Raw genomic sequence first — 20,849 nt, 5'->3', positions numbered from 1 at the left:
TTCTGTTTTAAAGATAGGAAAATAGACTTTGACCTTCAAACGTAGCTAATACTTGTAACCCTGACACTTGCTACTGAATTACAGAAACGGGGCTTCGGAATAAAGTGAACCAATAACGTTAAGTTACGTAAAATGTTGAACCATCCACACAAGTTCATGACACTATGCTTTGAATACGGCACTTTATCCGCTAATACTTACACCCGCATATTCCCAAGAATCGTTTATTTATTTTGTATTTGCAGCAGGGCTCGTGTGTCTTGTATGCTCTACAGATAATCAGATTACACGATTCCAGGAAGCAGTTAGCAGTCTATAGGGCTCTTTCAAAAAATTTCAAGCCACTCTTCTTTTTCACACCACGATTAATTCATACCTAAGTGCTTTGCCATATCCTGCATAGCCATCTATCGGTCATGCTTGCCAAGCCTGATTCTGGTATGTGGTGACTGCATAGGCTAAATGTGAAGGATGAATTTTCGAAAATGACCACGTCACAAAATCTGAGATCTATTGAAAAATTTGGTAATTTTTGTATCATCTTAAGCTTTGATGTGCGCTGCCCTTTCTTCAAACTAAGTTTGGGAAACGATATTTTAACAGGAAAATAACTTTTACTTTGGCCTTCAAACAAAACATACAACTTAAGTAATCGAAAAAGTCCGACGATAGGAACAAGTTGCTTTTTGGTAATTTCAATATAAAAATGATCTTTTTCGTTGCGCATACTCTGTGTCAAAACTAGGAGGCATGGAATATGACCAGAAAGACCACATTATCCACACTTTCCCTTTAGGCACAACCTCCCGGTTACATCACTGGCGAGCAGTAGCGATTATATATAGGAGATCCAAAGGGTGCCTTTGCATCCGACCCCGAAATGATTTCAATGGGCCAGCGGCAACAAGTTGATGAAAATGCCTTTGCTATGATGCATCTCCTCCATGACATTAATAAAATTTTAAAATGTTTTTAGCATGTTTTTTTGCTTTGGAGGTACAATAGTGTTATTGCTACCGGGCCTAAATCGGCCTCTCCGCTGCACTGTCGGTGGACTTGAATTAGGTCATTGGCCAAAACACGCAGGTAAGTGATCGCATCATTGATCATATAATTTTAACTTGATGTGGTTTATTTAGAAGTCTTTCTTTTGTTACTCAAGATTTTAAGCAATTTATTGAGTTTTGGTTTGTCAAAAATTTACCACAAAGTTGGCTAAATCTTTTCAATTAGTTTAAAGAATCAAACTCATTGCCAGTTCAAAATGTCAATCAAAGTTGTTATTCTCAAACTGGAGATATTTTTAAGTAAAAAAGATCTAACGTAATTAATAACTATTTGATACAAAGCCATAAACCTCGGTCAAGAAAAGGTTAAAGGACCTGTAATCACAACATGGATACTTGCAAGCCTGGAATGACAAGTGGATTATACTGTGTTATTAATTTCGAATTTCAGCACTAAGAACAGCCTGTGAAAAAATTTATAGTTTAAACTGAAACCACATCGACGTCACTGGCAAACGATCATCCAGAAGCAGACAAAGCTTTGATACGTTCATAACAAATCCTGCTGCTTGCAGCAAAGAATGTCACGTTCAAGCTCGTCAAAGCCTTGAAGGAGAGCTTTGATGCAGTGTCGGATCCACAGAGGGCACTCCTCCCCTAAAACACAGAAAAGTATCTAGATGTTCAAGGTGTATTTGCAAGGTCGGATCAATGTAGACCCATACACATCATTGCGTTTTGTTGATATCGCCTTCCCTAAGGCTACTTGTTGCATCCGTCCCTTCTTTTGGTTGCGTGACGGAGTTGTGAGAGCGCTTGCGTGAAGCTCCAATGGTCGTTGGTTCGCTTCCGCTTCAAAGCACTCGGCTGTATCTCTGTAAGACTCTTAATGCAATGTAAAAATAGTCAAAACCAACGGAATCGATGAATGGTTAGTCTGCATGTTTAATATTGCTCATTGGTTAAATGCTTTCAGCTGCCTGCTGTGTTGCATTACTTCTGTGATTTGCAATGTAGCCTACTATGTAAAAATAGTCAAAACCAACGGAATTGATGAATGATTAGTCTACATGTTCAATATTGCTCATTGGCTAAATGCCTTCAGCTGCCTGCTGTGTTGCATTAGCCTACTTGATTTGCAATGTAGCCTACTATGTGTCGTCGCATTGGACGCAAAATAAAATATGATAGTCATTGACCGGCTCAGTCATACAGTGGCATGTTTCAAATTTAGACCAGGTAAAAACAGCTTAAAAAAAATCGATTTATTTAGAAATATTTCCAGTTCCAGGGATAGCCGATAGTTTGCATGTGATGAAAGCATCGGTAAAAAGATAGACTCTCGGCCCCAGAAGCTCATACGACGACGTTGGCGATTTCCCTATCACTGTTTCTGTAGTGTTTATTGAGAAATATTTTTATTATAATTAACACGACGTGTGGGAGAGAAAAATGACGACAATGTGCTATTGGCTGACGGGATGAAGGAGGATACAAAAATGCAAGACAACGGTGTCAAATATTTCAACGGAGACCAGAGGCTTGGTTGGGTGACAAAGAGCGAAGCAGACGTAAGGATGCATACGCAAATCTGCCAAGAAAATACGAAAGTATATTTTAAAGATCTGGTTTAGGTCAACGCTTTTAGATGAGTAGCCTGGCCGTTTCCTGTAAGATCTATCTACAATGTTGATTAGGTTGATGTGAAGAGTTTTTTAATTTAAAAATGCCAACCAACGTAAAGGATGATTACATATTCGTAGGCTAATTCGTTTTTTGTCGTTGTTGGTACTGGTACTGACTTTTGTGTAAAAAAGAGAAGATCGAAATCGCTCTCCATATCTCGTTTGTTTGAAAAGGCACAATTTAACGAGATAGCGTCTGCAGTAGCATAGCTCCTAGGGTAGTCATTTTCAACTTTTTTCAATCAAATGAACCGAACTAATCTTGATACTTCTTGTAAAGCTTTCTTGTAGCTTGAAAATATCTACCCTGAGTGGTTTCAAATCGCTGTCGATCAGAATAATTCACTGACTATGCCCCTAACACCAACAAGAAAGCTGCAGCATCTCACTACTAAAGGATAATTTATTCCTTTCTAACGAAGTTCGTGTTGACAAGAAAAGATTTACAAACAATGAGAAATAAAACAATGTGTAGCAATTAAGACTTAAAATAAGTAACGTACAGTGAACTATAAAGGGATACACGTTTAGACGAATTGTTGCGAAAAAATTGAGAATGGACACGTCAGGAACACGCACTAACTTACTACTTTAATTTCAAACGGAACATACAAATCAACAAAGAAATATTAAATACGTTGCAACAGCGTGACGTAGGCTATAAGATGCAACAATACAGCAAATATGTGACTATTTTTGACCGAGCAAAAGGTCTTGAGGCTTGTTAACAGAAATTTCATGTAAAGTTCAAGCCAATTGAAAGGTTGTTGCAGTAATTTTGATTGCGGCGTAAATGAAAGCTTACACGAACGAACTTACATGTGAGCATGTTACAGAAGTGGTCAAAGACATACATTCTGTCACACCCAAAACACAGGGTTTGAGGTAAGAGTGTACGGTGATATGAACGAAGATCGTTGACCTTTGCAAGCCAAGAAAATACATTTTGATTTCTAGTTCGTTGCTGCGTATCCGACTTGGAGCTTGTAACACAGTTGCAGACCTTTTTGCATAGGCGTCATTGATCGGCGGCAAGAATGCACCTGGGAGTGAAGTTTCCTGATAATTTTCACAACTTCTCCCTCTCATCGAAGTATCGTTTCTTTACCAATAGAAGTGCAATGCCATGTCATTACTAATGAGAATGTGCAGGAAGAAGAGATTAGTAAAGCCGCAGACGGGTCTAGGAGTGCTTTCAAACTTCTCTGGCCCTTAAATTTTGTATTTCGTATCTGACCAGGGCTTCGCATAGTGGATTGACATAGACCTCACGGGCTTCCACCACCAGTTTGCTTAGTTCGTCGTACATAGGCAGCATCATACCTCGAATGAAACCCTCTTGAGATTCAGATACATTCACCTAAAAAAAAGGAACAAATGTCAATATTTTTTCAAACGTAATTGACTTTTAGCTGTTCACTGACTCTAATACTGAATCAGTCTAAAATCTTTTAATAAAGCCATTTGTCATAGCACATGACTAGAGAACTGAATTCCGAAAGCTAGTGCAATTCCCTATTACCACAGCGAACTCGCAGCATCAGGCTAAAATAGGAACTCAATCTATAATTCAATCGCTAAAAGCGAAACTCAATCTATTACATTTATCAAACGCCATATCGCCATTGCAATTATTACGCTTGTCCTACCTTTACCTAGTACACTAACACAATTAGCTAACGTATATGAAACACAGTCATAATCATCACAATGCCTGAAAACTAATGATCAAAACAGCAATAAAAAACGAGTGCTATTTTTAAAAGAATGTAAACTATATTATGTTTTCTATTCAACAATCTTGCGTTTATATAAGGGCGTGCTGCAAATTTGCGGCTTTGCGTTGTCATAGTCTTTGAATACCACAATATAAAATAAATAAACAAAGCTCAGTTTGACATGTTTTAACTTACCATATCTGGATCCATGTAAGAAGTAATCGGCAGACACTCCCTCTTTTCACGGGCGCTTTGCTGATAATACTCAGCGAAAAGTCTTTCCACCCATGGTCCGGCAACAGTCTCTGGTCTGACCTCATTGGAAACGTCTGCACATTTGATGATGATCTTCAACAGACCCATCACATGATCGCTGTAATAAATAAATCGGCATAAAGACTATTGTTGATTTTCTTTTGTCAACAAGCGCAAACAGTGTCTGGCAGATATCATGAAAGTCCAACTTGACGCTGACGACTTGAAAAATTTAGTCATGTTGTTTTAAATTTTATGTAACAATATTAAGTTTTTCTGTTTGTGCGATGTGACATTCGGAATTTTGACAAGCCTGCGGTTGATAAGTAATATTAAATATTGACGACTCTAACAAGAGTATTCTCAAGCCTCCCATTTAATCCGATTCTAGCCGGCAAATCAGTTCTTTGCACACAGATGCAACGTTTGCAGACGTCGAATCTTTGTGAGAAAAACTGATTTGCTGACTGGGATGATATTGAAATACCATGAAACGGGTTAAACAACGTGTTGTTTATTTGCTTACATAGCACTGATTTTTGAAACATATCGATTAATCATTTTTTACTCGGAAACATAATTATGTTAAAAAACATACCGGTACTAACCTATTTTTGAAGTCAAAGCCAACGTCAAGGTAATTGCTATAATCCTCCATGATCCCTTTATGTCTTGCAAGATCAGTAGAGAGGATAAGCTCTCCAACGTTGGTGAGGACTTCATCCCGGTTGTTCACGTTCCTAAAGATGTTGCGTTCTTTGTTGGAAAGAATTCGACACGTCACAGCGAAATGATGTTGTTCTGCCAAAGAAAAATGAACAATGATAACACTTTTATAATAAAAAAATAGACTTACATCTTCCAATGGGATGACAACAAAAACAAAGCATTGTTGAAAGTTCTGTCACAATTTCTTTACTCATTCATAATTATGTTTTGGTTAAATAGCGGCAGCTCTTACCGAGAATGCTTTTGTAGTTATACAAGATGGCGAGCGGTGTTCTGGCGTGGCTGTGGTACACGTTGTTCAAGCCAGGATGATCCACATCGTGACACACGGCTGCTGTGAGAAGAGCACCCATGTGGTCTACAGAAATTAATCTGTTGAGCCGAAGCTTGCACAGAATGCTGTAAGCCATCTAGAAAGAAAGGTGAAGATATGCAATAAATAACTAAGACCAGAAATGCCATCAAACAAAGTAGACTTTCGTTGACGTCCAACCCTCGCAATACGGGGAATTAAATTGTATGAATATAAGTCAATCGAGCAAGGTTTCTTTAGAAATAGAATTACTTGAGTAAGCCAAACATATGCCAACCAATTAGTTACCTGTGTCACACAGAAGCAGTGTTTAAAGTTGTGGTAAGGATTGTCTTGGTATCTTTCACGGACTCCAATCAAAAACATTCTCAAGGTTGTTCTTGGGATTTTCCAGGCTCGTACGACTCCAAGATCATGATACATGTATCTAAATATGCATAAAATATTAAAAATTAATTCCATATTTGTTGGCAAGTATTCAACTAATAATGCTATACAAGAAAATATTGCAACCCTTTATACAAACAAATAACTTTACAATTACAAAAATATGAAAAATGTTTGTGAATTTTAGAAAATTTAACGCTGATAATTATAAAGTAACAAATGTGAAATATTATCTTAAAATGATAAAAGTAAAAAGGTTACTCACTCAATGTGATCCACCATCGAGTCCCGATCTAATCTCCAAATGTCAAAAGCAGGCTCAGCCAAGTCATGCATAATTCCCTTTGGGCAATGGATCGCTTCCACTCCGGGCATGGTAGGATCTTCAGCAAAATTGTATTGCTTTTGGTCTTCTTGTGTCTTTGAGGATTTTTGTCTCAAAGACTCAGTTGGTAAACGATCAGTTAAAATTGTTGTCAATTTGCTTTTGTTTTTACAAGTTTGATCAGCAGGAAACGTTTGTTTTTTTGCTGCACTTTTGGATTTGCAAGGGCTGGGTAGTTGGCCAATTTCTTGCTTTTTCGGTGTGTTAATTTCACTCGTAGATTTATCTGCAGTTAACCTAAACACAAAACAAAAAATTAGCAGTCTGCAATGAACCACAAATAAAAGTACAACAAAACCTTTTCTAATATAGCTTCTGTTTGTAGAGACTATGTGTGCTTTTTCATTAGTCTCAAAAGCGCTTTCCGAGCAACACATGAAAGGCAACCTTAGCGGTTTTAGCTCTGTTCTGCTCAAAGGCTTTCTCAAACTCAAGCAACTCAGATCGCTATGGCTTTTATATGCTTCATACAACGCCCGAGGAATCTGATTTTTGACGTTGACACTGAGGTGAAAAAGGCAATGGTCACCAAACGAAAAAACCTCAAATATTTACACAAAGTCAAGACATTTTCGGCCGGCTCTAATTACTCGCACATCAAAAAGTGACGTATCGTCAACGACGCATGAGCTCATGGTTGGCGTGTAAAAGTGAAATAATTTTCTTACAAGAAAACGCAATTTTGCAAAAAGCTAAGAAAAATAGACGTTGAAATACAAAACAGTAAAGCTATTTTTGGGGCTACATCAAGCCATTTTTAGACCACCAGGTAGACCTGAAATAAAGTCGCGACTATGAAGTAAACTGAAGCTATTCCAGCCACTCTATTACGTCAAATAATATAAATTAGGATTTAACCAATAATTCTTGAAACTTGATGATTAACAGTCGTCCTTTGACGACCTTCTCTATTCAGACGCAAACTGGTTGGTATAGACAAAAGCGTCTTGAAAATGTTTAGTAAGAAATAAAAATCTTGAAAATAGGTCAGAATTTGCTATTATAGAAAAATAATGGGGTATACAATTAAACGTATTAGTAACCAACTACACGCCCAGTCCAGCCGTTGCTGGAAAGAAGCCCAATTACGAATCCAAAGGATGTGATGCCAGGGAATTCTATATTTAAGGTAAATGTACGACGAAGTCCGAAAAGTACCAAATTATCGTGGTATAGACCTCGATTTCGGATATTGAATGCTCTTCAGTACAACTTTATACCAAGTAGCCTACAGTAAATGGTGTTTCGGCAACTGTAGTTTTGTAAGTCACAGTTTTAATTTTCGGTGAGAAATAAAATAGTGACTTCGAAACCTCACTAGAAGTTGTCGTGCAGGCTCTAGTTATGTTTTCAGCATTTGATCCGCGTTTGCGATAGTTCAATATGCACTTAAGCTATAGACGGATCATCTGTTCGTGTGAGACAACATTATTCAGATTTCAGAACAGGTGATAGAAAGCCAGGTGAGTGTAGCTCCGTCCAGTGCGGCTGTGGCCCATACCATGTAGCCTATTCCATTTGGGCCCTTGTAAATTGGACATTCAAGAACGACGTGGTCAGACATTTATTTCTACTTCAAAGCAACGAGGTCGTTCGTTCATATTCAAGTTCAAGTGGTGAAAATTTCTTAAGTTTTTTAACATCAGCTGTCAATGGTTTTAAAATAGAGGTTAAAGGCCTAATCTTCAGTGATATCTGTTTCCTGTGTATGCAGTTTTAAATAAAGAATATCGCAGACCTTTAATCCCCTAACGAGCAGATGTACACCGCTCGATTGACTACGATTGCATATGCTACGGCATATACCAGTTATAGCGTGCACTTTGAACTCAATTGCACAACTTAAAATTGTCTTCAAGAAGTCAAATCATCAAATGCAACTGCAACGAACCTCAAACACATTTTTGATATAGCTTCTGTATTATAAAGCAAAAGATGAACAAAACAAGAATCCCAGTTTCCACATTTTTCTTGCTGAGGAGACGGTTTGCCGCATTGCCTCCAGTCAGTTGCATTCGTATTTTTACTCATAACCTACTTATTCCTGGCCATATACAGCAGGCTGTGTGCCTCTTTACTTCAAATAGAACCATTTTCCTATCGAGCAATGTTGTTGTACTGTTTCGTCAGATGGCTATCATGACGTCAGATGGCTATCATGAACTCACGTTTGAATTAATGTTAAAACTTTAAACATACCAAGATTTTAGGATTAGATTGACAAAACAATTTCTACTAGTTTATGCATTAACTTGCATAAAGCATATTTGAAGTCTTCCCATCAAGTTTCGTATCATGGGTCGAAGTTGTATTTATAGAAACTTCATTTTTGGCTTCTTGATCTTTTCTTTGCATAAGTTAAAAATCTTAAGCTTTTCGGTATCTTTGGAGAAGTTATTTCTAATTCTGGGAATGTTTACTGATTATAATGATACCAAATTAAACGGTGTCATCAAAATGCCAAGTCAACACCGCTTTTAACACAAATTGATCTTAAATATTGCATACAAACTACAAAAATTAAAATGAAAAAAATGTAAAGTAAAAGTGGTTAAGACCGATTGCTATGCGATAAATTTGCTCAAGAACTTCATTGCTCCACACAGAAAAAAATTGGTGCAAAATGGATATAAGCAACATACATCTTTCTCACATGAGCAACAACGTTATCCCAGACAACAACGACGTTGAATCAATGTAAAAATGGCGGATTTCGCTTCCTGGGTAGTTTTCACGCAAAAATCTCAAGTTTTCCTAGGGCAGTGTTATGTAACAGTAAAACAAGGTCAAAATCGGTCTCATAGTTTGTTATAAAACTGCTCTTAAGATCGGACTTAAATCCTTTGTTTATTGAAAGATAGATTATTATCATGAAGTGTCATTGGAAAGGTGCCCATCTCCCAGCTGCAACCCTGCTTGTCTAAAGCGATTAGTTGTACTAAGAAATCTGGCTATGAAAGACAAAGCCCAATAACAACAAACTTTATTTCTATCAATTGGAAGGTATTATGCAATACAGCTTTACAATACTTTACCTTAATAAACGATTATTGTGGTAGCCTGTATCAAAAATCGATATCATAAATTTAAACTTTAAATATTTTATCTTTCTGTTTAAACGTAAGTTCATACAATAAAATCATCACAACCAAATCTATCAAGAATTTTTTAATAAACGAAGCTCATTTTGATTGACAGTTTAGCGAGATCCGCAATGAGGTTACTGCTTTGTTGTTTCGATTTATTTGGCCAATGCGAAACCGGATAATTCTATCTGGGTGTCAGCACTGGGTGGTGTGTCTGTGAGTCATTGTTTGGAACAATGAATGGAAAGAAGCCGAGAAACCAATTCAATTTACAATCCTTCCCAATACCAATTCTCCACCCGGAGCAGAACTACCTCGGAAGGAATGGGTGAAGCTCAATCGCTAGCGGACTGGGGTGGGCCGTTTCAATAGCAGCATGTCTCGATGGGGCCTTGCAGACTCACCATCTTTTGCATGCGTTTTAGACTTTCAAACTGCACACCAAATCATCTATCAATGTCTAATTTACCAACCCAATGATGAATATGTGGACCTTACAACAATAGATAAACATACAATCCATTGGCTGCTGTGCCTGGATCTGACAATGTGACCTACGGAGGCCTCAAACGCAGAAAGAAGAACAAAACATCCAAACACACCGTCATCTTACAGCAGAAACAGTAACAGCAGTTACAGTCTATTGTTGATGTGACCCATGACCCTGGAATATCCTTTATTTTTCTATTAAATAAGGTCAATATGAAGGAGAAAGTGTACTTAAACCGAATGCATTGAAAAAAAAATTCACACTGATGGCTGGATGAACTACCTTGACAGCTTTCCACCGCCTTTTTTGAACTGAAAATCTGTCCCATGCGAAGTAGAAAAACTTACAAATAATAAGAAAAATTAGCATTAATGCAAATTAAACTTATTGTTTGTTTCATTAAATACTCCCACACAACATTTATTATGCACTATGCAGCCCAAGTTTGATTTTTTTGCTTGACAAGATAACACAGGGCAGTATAAAGTTAAAAATATTATCCTGATAACTTTCAGTTATCACAACAGTTTTCTATTATTTTTTGAAATAAAATTTGAGTTGGTTGAAGTTTTGCTTCACGAGGAGATCTTGCTTTCCTATGGAGTCTTCAAAATTAGGTTGATACACCACAGATCGACACATTCTTGTGCGACGAAGTTGTATATTGAAAGGTCCCACTTGCTGCACTGGGTGGTACACTGGGGGCACACACAAGAAAATGGTCCGCTGTTTGAGGCTTGGTGTAGTCAAAAGATTGTGTGATTGATTGTTAATATTGTCCAGAGCGGGTGCTACGACTTGAATATGTCTGAGAATGTACAGCCACCTAAAACAAACCTACCATTTTAAAAGTATTGGAAATGAGAAGGCGACGTAGACGACATGACGCTTTTCAACTTGGCCAAGAAACTAGCACGTGACCGAGAGGTAGGGCCGTTGAAAAGACAATTTGGGCCAGGCATCAAAGAGATCTTCGGTCCCCAAATTAAGACACTTCTAAGAAAAACGCACTATATTCAAAGAATATGCGGTGATTTCTTCAAATTCCCGGGCCCTTTAAAAAGGGTACAGGCCTTCAATATCCTCCCGGCCCCGGGTCCAAAAGTACCCCGTGGGCCCCCCTGTCAGCGGCACTGCTGAGAGAGTTAGAAATCAAAATGAATAACTCGTACAAAAAAATAAAACATTTGATCAGGTTACTTTTTGCAAATGTGGAAAATTCGTTTTATTCAAATCTGTATTAATAAAAATAGGAAATGTTCGTTTGGAGATATTTTCGAATGGCAGTAATTTTAGTGTTTTTTTTGCAAGAGGTAATTCATTTTTCAAATAGTGTTATGGTAACCATTCCTTAACCATAGGAACGACGTTGCACTCCAAATGGGTTAGAAAAATCAAATGGATATGTAGTATATATCAAAAGTTAAGGTTGAAATCATAGAGCAATGTTAGTTATTTTGATTGTGTAAAACATAAACGAAAGAAGATTAGTGAATAAAAAAATAACAGTTAACCTCTCAAGTACATATAGCTCCACACAGAGTGAAATTTACATGCCTTTTGACTTTTTTTTATTTCTTTAAAAGTATTATTGACTCAAAAAGAATGTCTAAAAAGACATTACGAAAAGTAACTACGGACAAAGGCCAGTGTTTCGATCTTCCGATCTCTTCAGCGTAGTAAAGTGAAAGTAGAAAGTTGTCTTGAAGCGTTGGTTGAGATGATGATTTGAATTTGAGTGATTGTTGTGAGACAATGAGACTGGATTTAAGTTTTAATTTCATTTTCATTTTCATTCATTTTCTTTGAATTTTAATACTTATATGTGCCGCTAGTATCTAATTTCTTGTATTTTAGATCCATCTCAGATGATTGTTTTGTCCTAGCTCAGTTGCAAATTCTTGTCTTTTTTTCAAGTTTTTATTTTTAACAAATTCCTGCCATTTCTTAGCACAAATTCTCTTAAAAAAAATCACACCTTCTAATAGGCTGTAAAACTACGTTTCGCTGAGGTCCAAAATTAAAACTTAAATCCAGTCTCATTGTCTCACAACAATCACTCAAATTCAAATCATCATCTCAACCAACGCTTCAAGACAACTTTCTACTTTCACTTTACTACGCTGAAGAGATCGGAAGATCGAAACACTGGCCTTTGTCCGTAGTTACTTTTCGTAATGTCTTTTTAGACATTCTTTTTGAGTCAATAATACTTTTAAAGAAATAAAAAAGAGTCAAAAGGCATGTAAATTTCACTCTGTGTGGAGCTACATGTACTTGAGAGGTTAACTGTTATTTTTTATTCACTTGTTGATTCATTCATATCAGTTTGTATCCTCTGGGGATCCTTCTCTTGTATCATGGGCCAATCCTATAGATGTTTGCTGGTACACCCCTTCATTTTCTTTGAAAGAAGATTACTTTGCTTTTACAATTTCTGTGCAGCGTAACTTTAAGAAACAAAAAAGTCGTCACGGATTGGAATAATCCGGCTTAACGCAAAATGATCTCATATAATGTAAACAGGCATTAAATTTTTGTCCAACATTAATATGTAATTTTTCGTAGCTTAGTTGAAAGTTATCAGGATAGAACCGGATTAAACCGGATTGATGCCAGCAGGAGTTTGGATTCTATTCATCAACGTATTCAGGAGCACAGCAAGGATCTTATTGCTGCCTCGGTAGTAAATTCACCTGTTCATCATAAAAACTGTCAGCAAAAGCTTAAAGAGTAATCCTTTTCAGCAAGTGCTGAGGAGAATTGTGCCGAGCCTTATGAAACATGGAGTTCTCTAACAACATTAGCTCATGGCTTTGGCAACATGCGCTTTAACAAATTCTTCAAAGATACAGTATAAGGTGAATTGGAAATTTTAAAGTTAGCAGCCACCAAGACTTGTCTGTGTACATTTGCAACATGTCAACAACGGCTTGTGAAAGTGCTAGATATGACGAGAATAATCTATCTGTGATTGATGACAATGCCACAGAGATTTCTATTCATCTTGCAAGGGAGACATAAAAAACCTAAATGTGTTACTAACGCACGCCTGCTGATTGCAAAAGCAAACAAAAGCAATCAAGGCTGTGTTTAGAGTTTAAGCTGTCTTCTAATGGTTCTAATAGGTATTCTAATGCATCATAATACGAAAAATTTTAACTCTTTAAAAAATGCAGCATATTTTATATTTAAACGAAAAAAAAACGTAATAAACTGTTTTCATGAATTAAACTCAGCCCCAAGGCCCGACTTATGAAGTGACATTTGTATTATTACATCAGATTACACAATTCAAATGGGTTAATGCATATGTAAGTAGGCTATCTGTGACGCTTTTTGACTGTACAAAACATTGGTATCGTCAGGACCGTAGAGAATAATTTGGGCCCAGTACCAATGAAACCTCAGACCCTAAATCAAGAGACTAAGAAAAACGCACTATAGCCTGTATACAAAAAATACGCGGTGGTATCTGAGTTCCGGGATCCTTAGAAAGGTTAGCCTACAGCCCTACAGGCCTCTAAAATTATCCCTGGCCTGGGTCCAAAAGGAACACATGGACCCCCTGTCAAGGTTATTCAGTGTCGTACAAGTTATTCGACGTTGAAGCACCAATGTATAAAAAAAAAATCTTTCCACTTGGGACTAGTTTTCTATCTGCGTTAATGCACCCTCCCAAGAATTGTCTCTCAAAAACAATTCTGTTTCTTCATGTTAAAAGTCAGAATCTCAATAAAAAGGTCACTGTACCTTTTTATGTATTGAGTATTGCATTTAAAAAATATGTTATTCAATATCTTTTTTAGATCTGTTTCAAGTTTAACCATTCAATTTCGGCTTCAAACCACACATGGGCGGTTGATTGTTTTTAGAGTTGGAAAATGTTTTTGATACAGAGAGAGAGAGAGCTTTTAAGACAATTTTAAGCAATTTCCATAAACAACAAAGGGAATCTTATTGTTTATTCATAAAAACAATCTTAAAATAAAAAAAGCATAATCTTTATTTGAAATGTATTCTTGTATTATATTTGCATTAACTTTGTTGTCTGTACGATGTTGACGCACGCGTACAAGTTATGAAATTATACTTGGACAAGATAACAATTATGATCTGCAACCAATCGCCAGATGTTTCATGCTTGAAAAATTAATGAATATATTTTTGCAATTTCCTTGTTAAATGCAAATGTGTGAGTGAAAGCATCACTTTCATTCTATGCAAAGCATAAGCACGTTAAGAACAAAATTTTGCAATAGGGGCTGTTTTTATATGCGTACATCATTTGAAAGCATACCATATATGTCTCAACTGGTGGAATATGTAGTATAGTGGAGCATATAACTTACTATGCTTTGACACTTATACTTACACTATACCTTTGTCGTGTGTTTCTGAGCACGGCGCTCTGTCCCTCAAGCTTATTACTCAGTTAATTATTGCCTTGTTTTCTGCACGCCTTGGTTCTACGTTTTCTTCATTCGTTCATTCATTCAGTTCTGTTGTTGCAGCATTATGTACGTTCGGAAGCAGTTATTTATGTATCCTTTTATTTGCAGATGTAGTTGCTTTCTATTTTATTAAAGCCTTTGCAAGGTTGTTGTACAAGTGAATTAAGTTTACTTCAATTTAATAAAATAGTAGCTATGCATAAGTTCATGCAACCCCAAGTGTTTGGGGTCGACACAAACTCCCCGGAAGCCTCAAGAAAGTGGCAACATTGGAAGCGGACGTTTCGAAACTACATAGCAAGGATTGAGGGTGCAGATGCGCAAGCGAAGCTCGACATCCTAGTAAATTTACTAGAGTCACATGTGTATGCACACATCAGTGAAAGTGACACTTACGATAACGCCATTGCTCAGTTGGACATCCTCTACAATAAACCGATCAACGAAATTTTTGCGCGACACCGACTTAACACATGCAGGCAAAAAGTGGACGAACCCCTGGAAATTTTTCTTCAAAGACTAAAACAGCTCAGTGCTGACTGCAACTTTAGTGCAGTTTCTGCAGCTCAAAACAAAGAAGCAGCCATTCGGGACGCCTTTATTGCGGGAATTACTTCAAGTTACATCCGACAAAGACTTCTTGAAGACAATGTCTTGGAACTACAAAGAGTCTTTGAAAAAGCCCGGTCGGTTTATGATGCCCAACGTAATGCCGAAGCGTACGTTATGCCCCCTGGCGGCGAAGCTTTGAATGATCCTCTAGCTGTGTGCGAGTCACGTTCTTGGGATTCCCAATCCAGCAACAAAACGCCACCTCGCAAAAACGACTGCCTTGCAATAAAGCAGAAAAAATGCTTTTTTTGTGGCAGAAGACTTCATCCCAGAGACAAATGTCCTGCCAAAGAACAGATTTGCTACAAATGTAACAAAAAAGGCCACTTCGCTAATGTGTGCCGTTCGACCAGCAGTAACGCAACCGCTGCATGTCAATCAACAAGCTTGTCAGCTCTCACATCGCTGTCTAAATCAGATCAAAACGTAAACGTATCCATTGAGATCAATGGAAAACTAGCTAAATGCCTTATTGACACGGGCGCCCAAAACAACCACATAAGCCATGAATTTAGTCATCGCGCTAACTTGAAAGTAAGCTATAGTGACGAGCAGCATGTGGATTTAGCTGTAAAAGGCTCATCAGTGAAAACTCGAGGCTCCTGCTTTGCAACTCTACAACTCCTGGATCGCGATTATGCTGATGTGAAATTCAGTGTCATGGACGGACTACTCTGGGACGTAATTCTTGGACGTGAGTTTTTACAACAACATAAATGCGTAAATTTTAACTTTGGAGGATCTGAACAACCTTTGAACCTTGGGGCCTTAAAACCTTTGAGGAGCCCAATGCCAGTACGTTTATTTGAGCATATGACAGGAGACTGTTGCCCAATCGCTTCCAAATCACGGCGATATTCTAAAGCTGATCAAAGTTTTATAAAGAATCAAGTCGCTCAACTCTTGCGTGATGATGTTATTGAACCAAGCACCTCACCATGGCGTGCTCAATTGGTGATTGTAAAAAATGAAAACCATAAAAAACGCATGTGCGTGGACTACAGTCAAACAGTAAACAAATTTACTTTGCTCGATGCCTACCCGATTCCGAACATGCAAAGCATTATAGACAATGTTTCTCAGTACAAATGGTTTTCTACTCTGGATCTACGCAGCGCTTATCACCAAGTTCCCTTGCTGCCTGAAGAACAAGAGTACACCGCCTTTGAAGCCAACGGACAGCTGTATCACTTTAAAAGGATTCCGTTTGGCCTTAAGAATGCAGTGCCTTGTTTTCAACGAGTTATCAATGGAATCATTTCGAAATATGCTTGCAAAGGAACATTTGCCTATCTTGATGACGTTACTGTGTGTGGTGAGACGCGCGAGGAGCACGATAAAAATCTTCAAGTTTTCCTGGGTGCTGCAAAAGACTGTAATCTAACGTTTAATGAAGACAAATGTAGTTTTTGCGTAGAAACAATAACATTGTTAGGATATCGCATCTCGAAAGGTGTGGTTGAACCTGATCCTGAAAGAGTAAAACCAGTTATTGAAATGCCTGTTCCTAACACTGCTAAAGAACTTCAGCGCGTGGTAGGCATGTTTGCTTACTATGCGCAGTGGATCCCTCAGTACTCGGAAAAAATTAAACCTCTGGTTTTGTCAAAAACTTTTCCACTTGACAAGCAAGCAATACAAGCTCTCTCCACGTTGAAAAAAGATTTGAGCATTGCTACTCTTGGGACAGTAAATGAACAACTCCCGTTTGTGCTTGAAACCGACGCATCCGACAACGCAGTATCAGCAACGCTGAATCAGCAAGGACGCCCTGTAGCTTTGTTTTCGAGGATGCTAAACAAGAGTGAAATTCGATATTCCAGCGTAGAAAAGGAAGCTTTAGCGATCGTCGAAGCAGTACGAAAATGGAAGCATTTCCTAAGTGGTCGTCATTTCACGGTTGTGACGGATCAAAGGTCAGTTTCATTTATGTACTCAAGCACAAATCATAACAAAATTAAAAACAATAAAGTGCAACGATGGCGCATGGAACTAAGTGAGTTCAATTTTGACATTGTTTACCGCTCTGGGAAATATAACTCCGCTCCCGATGCACTGTCCAGAGCATACATTGCTACGATGCATAATAATGTGCTACACGATATTCATGTATCTTTATGCCATCCTGGTATAACTCGTTTGCTTCATTTTGTTCGAACTAAAAATCTACCTTATTCTGTCGACGACGTTCGGAAAACGGTGCAAAACTGCAGCGTATGTGCAGAAATCAAACCTAACTTTTATAAACCACCTAATGCGCATCTTGTTAAAGCTACCCAGCCGTTTGAGCGACTGAGTTTAGATTTCAAAGGCCCTATGCCGTCTGTGTCCAAGAACAAATACATGTTAACAGTTGTGGACGAATTTTCTCGTTTTCCTTTCGCGTTTCCTTGTGCAAGTACTGATGCCCGAACTGTTATTTCTTGTTTAAACCAATTGTTTGCGTTGTTTGGTATGCCAGCGTATGTACACTCTGATAGGGGCTCGGCTTTCATGTCCAAAGAACTATCATCGTATCTTAATAGTCATGGTGTTGCATGCAGTAGGACGTCTGTCTATAATGCTCCTGGAAACGGACAATGTGAAAGGTATAATGGAATAATTTGGTCTGCAGTGAAATCAGCATTAAAGTCTCGTAAACTTGACATGTCGCGCTGGGAAAGCGTGCTATCCGACGCTTTGCATTCTATCCGCTCTTTGCTTTGCACCGCTACAAATGAAACGCCTCACGAAAGGTTATTTGTGTATAAACGTCGATCGTCATTTGGAGTTTCTATGCCGACATGGTTATCAACACCAAATAAAGTGTTTCTACGGCGTCATGTTCGTTTATCAAAGTATGATCCTGTTGTTGACGAAGTAGAGCTCATGCATGCCACCCCTAACTATGCTCGTGTTCGTTTTCCTTCTGGCAGAGAAACAACGGTTTCTCTCAAAGATATTGCACCATTGGGACAATCGGATGAACCTGTTTTACCGGTTGACCAGGATGTTCTAGTCGAAGCAAACTTAACACGTTTGCCTCCTCCAGTGGCGAATGGTGAGGCTATTGCTCTACCCAATGGATTTGTAAATAATGACGTGACTTCAACATCACCGGATGTAAATTTAAGTGTGCGTAGTGACGATGGCGACATTGTACAACGTGAAACTACTGATCACTCTATGTCATCGTCTTCGCCTACCACTGATACAACACACTTACGCAGATCTACTCGTATTCGTCGTTCGGTTGATCGTTATGGTGCAGTGCCATATTTTTAGCAGTCTGCTTGATTTCATGTAAAATCACGCCTGCTGTCCAAGTTACGCTTATGAACTATATTTTGCGTGTTTGTGCTATATATAATGCAATTTTGAGAGGGGGAGAATGTCGTGTGTTTCTGAGCACGGCGCTCTGTCCCTCAAGCTTATTACTCAGTTAATTATTGCCTTGTTTTCTGCACGCCTTGGTTCTACGTTTTCTTCATTCGTTCATTCATTCAGTTCTGTTGTTGCAGCATTATGTACGTTCGGAAGCAGTTATTTATGTATCCTTTTATTTGCAGATGTAGTTGCTTTCTATTTTATTAAAGCCTTTGCAAGGTTGTTGTACAAGTGAATTAAGTTTACTTCAACCTTATAACTTACACTAGCTTTACATGTTTGTCTAAACTTTCTAAGCATCAGAATGCAACGTTTATTCAACGTAACGTTCAGTTTTAATATTTAAGATGATGCTGAGGTCAATTATCATCTTTCCTTGTTGAGGCTTTATATTAGTTTTGTCACACTACAGCATTCCAAGCGATCTTCTGATACGATTTACTAGAGATAATCCTAAGAAATCTCTTTCCCAGAACAGTGACTTGACGACTGTGATTTCTTTTCTTTGTTGTCATGCTCTGAGGAAACACGATCTTTTTAATGGCATTTGTACACACCTGTCCTGTCGTGTCCAACTAAGACCAAGTTGTAACCGACAGGCCAGCAACCACAGACCTCACCGCCAACAAGCAATTGTTGACATTCAACACACGGTTTTCTAGCTTGCGATAGAAAATGTACGATATGGGATTGGTTTAGTTTAGGCCTTTAGGGTAAGTGGATGAAAGTCTTTAAACCAGTCGGACATTTTATGTAGAGATGTACCGATACCAATATTTTGGCCGATACCGATCCCGATACCGATATCACTTTTTTAGGCCGATACCGATACTGATACCGATATTTTGGCCGATACTTTGGTGTTACAAAAAGAAGAAATTTTGGTATTTGCAAGGAATTATATCAAATGCTAAGTTTTACCTTATTTGCATAAAACTATTAAAAAAAGCTTTAAATTGGCATAATTTATTAAAGATTCAAGAATCCAATCTCAACCGCATTGTTGTGTCATAATAGTAGGTTTTAGTAATGAAAAGCCACCGTAATTGATGATTGGGGTATAAGGGAAGAAACATTACATCATAATTGGGGTTTCTGAAAAATTAATAAAGTGTTTGCGCAAACTCTCCAAATAGGCTATCATAATTGATAATAAGATGTAAAATGTAAACCAAGTGATTTGTGTAGTCGTACAAAAAACTATTCGACAAGTAATGTGCAACCTAAGGGCGCTTGTTGTTTGGTTGAAAAGCTTTTACCAGGCCAAGACTACCCAGATAGCAAAAATGCACAATTCTGCATCGCTCCCACCCCGCCAAATGCTCAAAAAACCCGTGCAACTCGGCTGCCCCCAGCAAGCCGGCTCCACCAGTCGGCGATTCAACTTCCACCCTTAGCCGCAACAAACTCACCAAGCCCAAACAATGTCACGGCAGAATAAGTAGGCCCAAAAAGAAAGCAATGGGACCACGAATCCTCACCAAACCAATCAAAATGGTCTTGTTGCTCATTGCGAAGAAAGGAGCGTCCCCCCCGGCACAAGGCTGAGCACTCACCAGCACAGCGAGCTGCCGCGACCCCCCAACCACAACGGTGGAGCTTCCACACTAGCCATTTCAATTCTTGTCGATGTCAATTCTTGCTACAAAACGGCTGCCGAGAAACATATAGTTGATTGGATGGTCTAAATGGCTAGCGTGGAAGCTACACCGTTATGGCCAGCGAATCGCAACAGCCCGCCGCACCAGTGAGCGCCCAGCCCCGTGCCGACAGCAGGGAAGGAAACTCCCCCCCCCACAATGAGGCCGCCATCCCAGGCGCAACAAGACTACTTATTGATTAGTTCAGTGAGGATTTGCAGTCCCACCGCCCCACCCCGAGCCCACCCACTCCGCCACAACATTGTTCAAGCCTGGTGAGTCCACCACAACGAAAGGCGGAAACCAAATCACAAACTGACAGAACCAGCCCACCAAAAAACAACCAAGCCACACGGGTCCCTCAAACGTCCAGCAACGCAAAAACGATGCAAAACTACACATTCCCGCCACCTGGGTAGTCTTGGCCTGGTTTTATCCTCTGCTGAGAGTAAAAAAAAAACACAAATGATAAATATTGGAGAAATTGAGTCTCCTTCACAACTTAAGAATCGAACAACGCAAAACTGCCGAAACAAAACGTTTAGTTTGAGTGAAAGAATCACTGTAAGCAAACAATGCCAAAAGGTGCGCGCATGATGTCATGGGACTGTGAGGTATCAAAAATTTGAACACGTTGTTATTTTTCTACTTCAATGTGACGTTAGTTACTACTTTAAAAATCTATATTTTTGTTTCCGCAGAAAATCCGCAGCAAACGCCTT

At 38.5% G+C, this 20,849-nt stretch overlaps 1 protein-coding gene across 1 annotated transcript in view; it reads right to left on the bottom strand.

Annotated features, from left to right (window-relative positions):
* Positions 1-3,082: 3,082 nt before the first annotated feature.
* Positions 3,083-20,849, bottom strand: part of LOC145788182 (high affinity cGMP-specific 3',5'-cyclic phosphodiesterase 9A-like) — a 34,251-nt gene continuing 16,484 nt past the window's right edge. Inside the window, exons 3-8 of the mRNA XM_082599870.1 lie at positions 6,360-6,716; positions 5,996-6,134; positions 5,627-5,804; positions 5,274-5,466; positions 4,606-4,783; positions 3,083-4,052 (exon numbers count right to left, since the gene is read on the bottom strand). Coding sequence (XP_082455996.1) covers positions 3,888-4,052; positions 4,606-4,783; positions 5,274-5,466; positions 5,627-5,804; positions 5,996-6,134; positions 6,360-6,716 — 1,210 coding nt within the window. The 3' untranslated portion in view covers positions 3,083-3,887. The remainder of the gene's footprint in view (positions 4,053-4,605; positions 4,784-5,273; positions 5,467-5,626; positions 5,805-5,995; positions 6,135-6,359; positions 6,717-20,849) is intronic.

Source organism: Aplidium turbinatum, chromosome 2 (genome assembly GCF_918807975.1).
Source record: "Aplidium turbinatum chromosome 2, kaAplTurb1.1, whole genome shotgun sequence".
In the NCBI taxonomy this organism is placed as follows: Eukaryota; Metazoa; Chordata; class Ascidiacea; order Aplousobranchia; family Polyclinidae; genus Aplidium; species Aplidium turbinatum.
The sequence above is the reverse complement of the archived record's forward strand: the minus strand, read 5'-3'. Positions and strand labels throughout refer to the sequence as shown.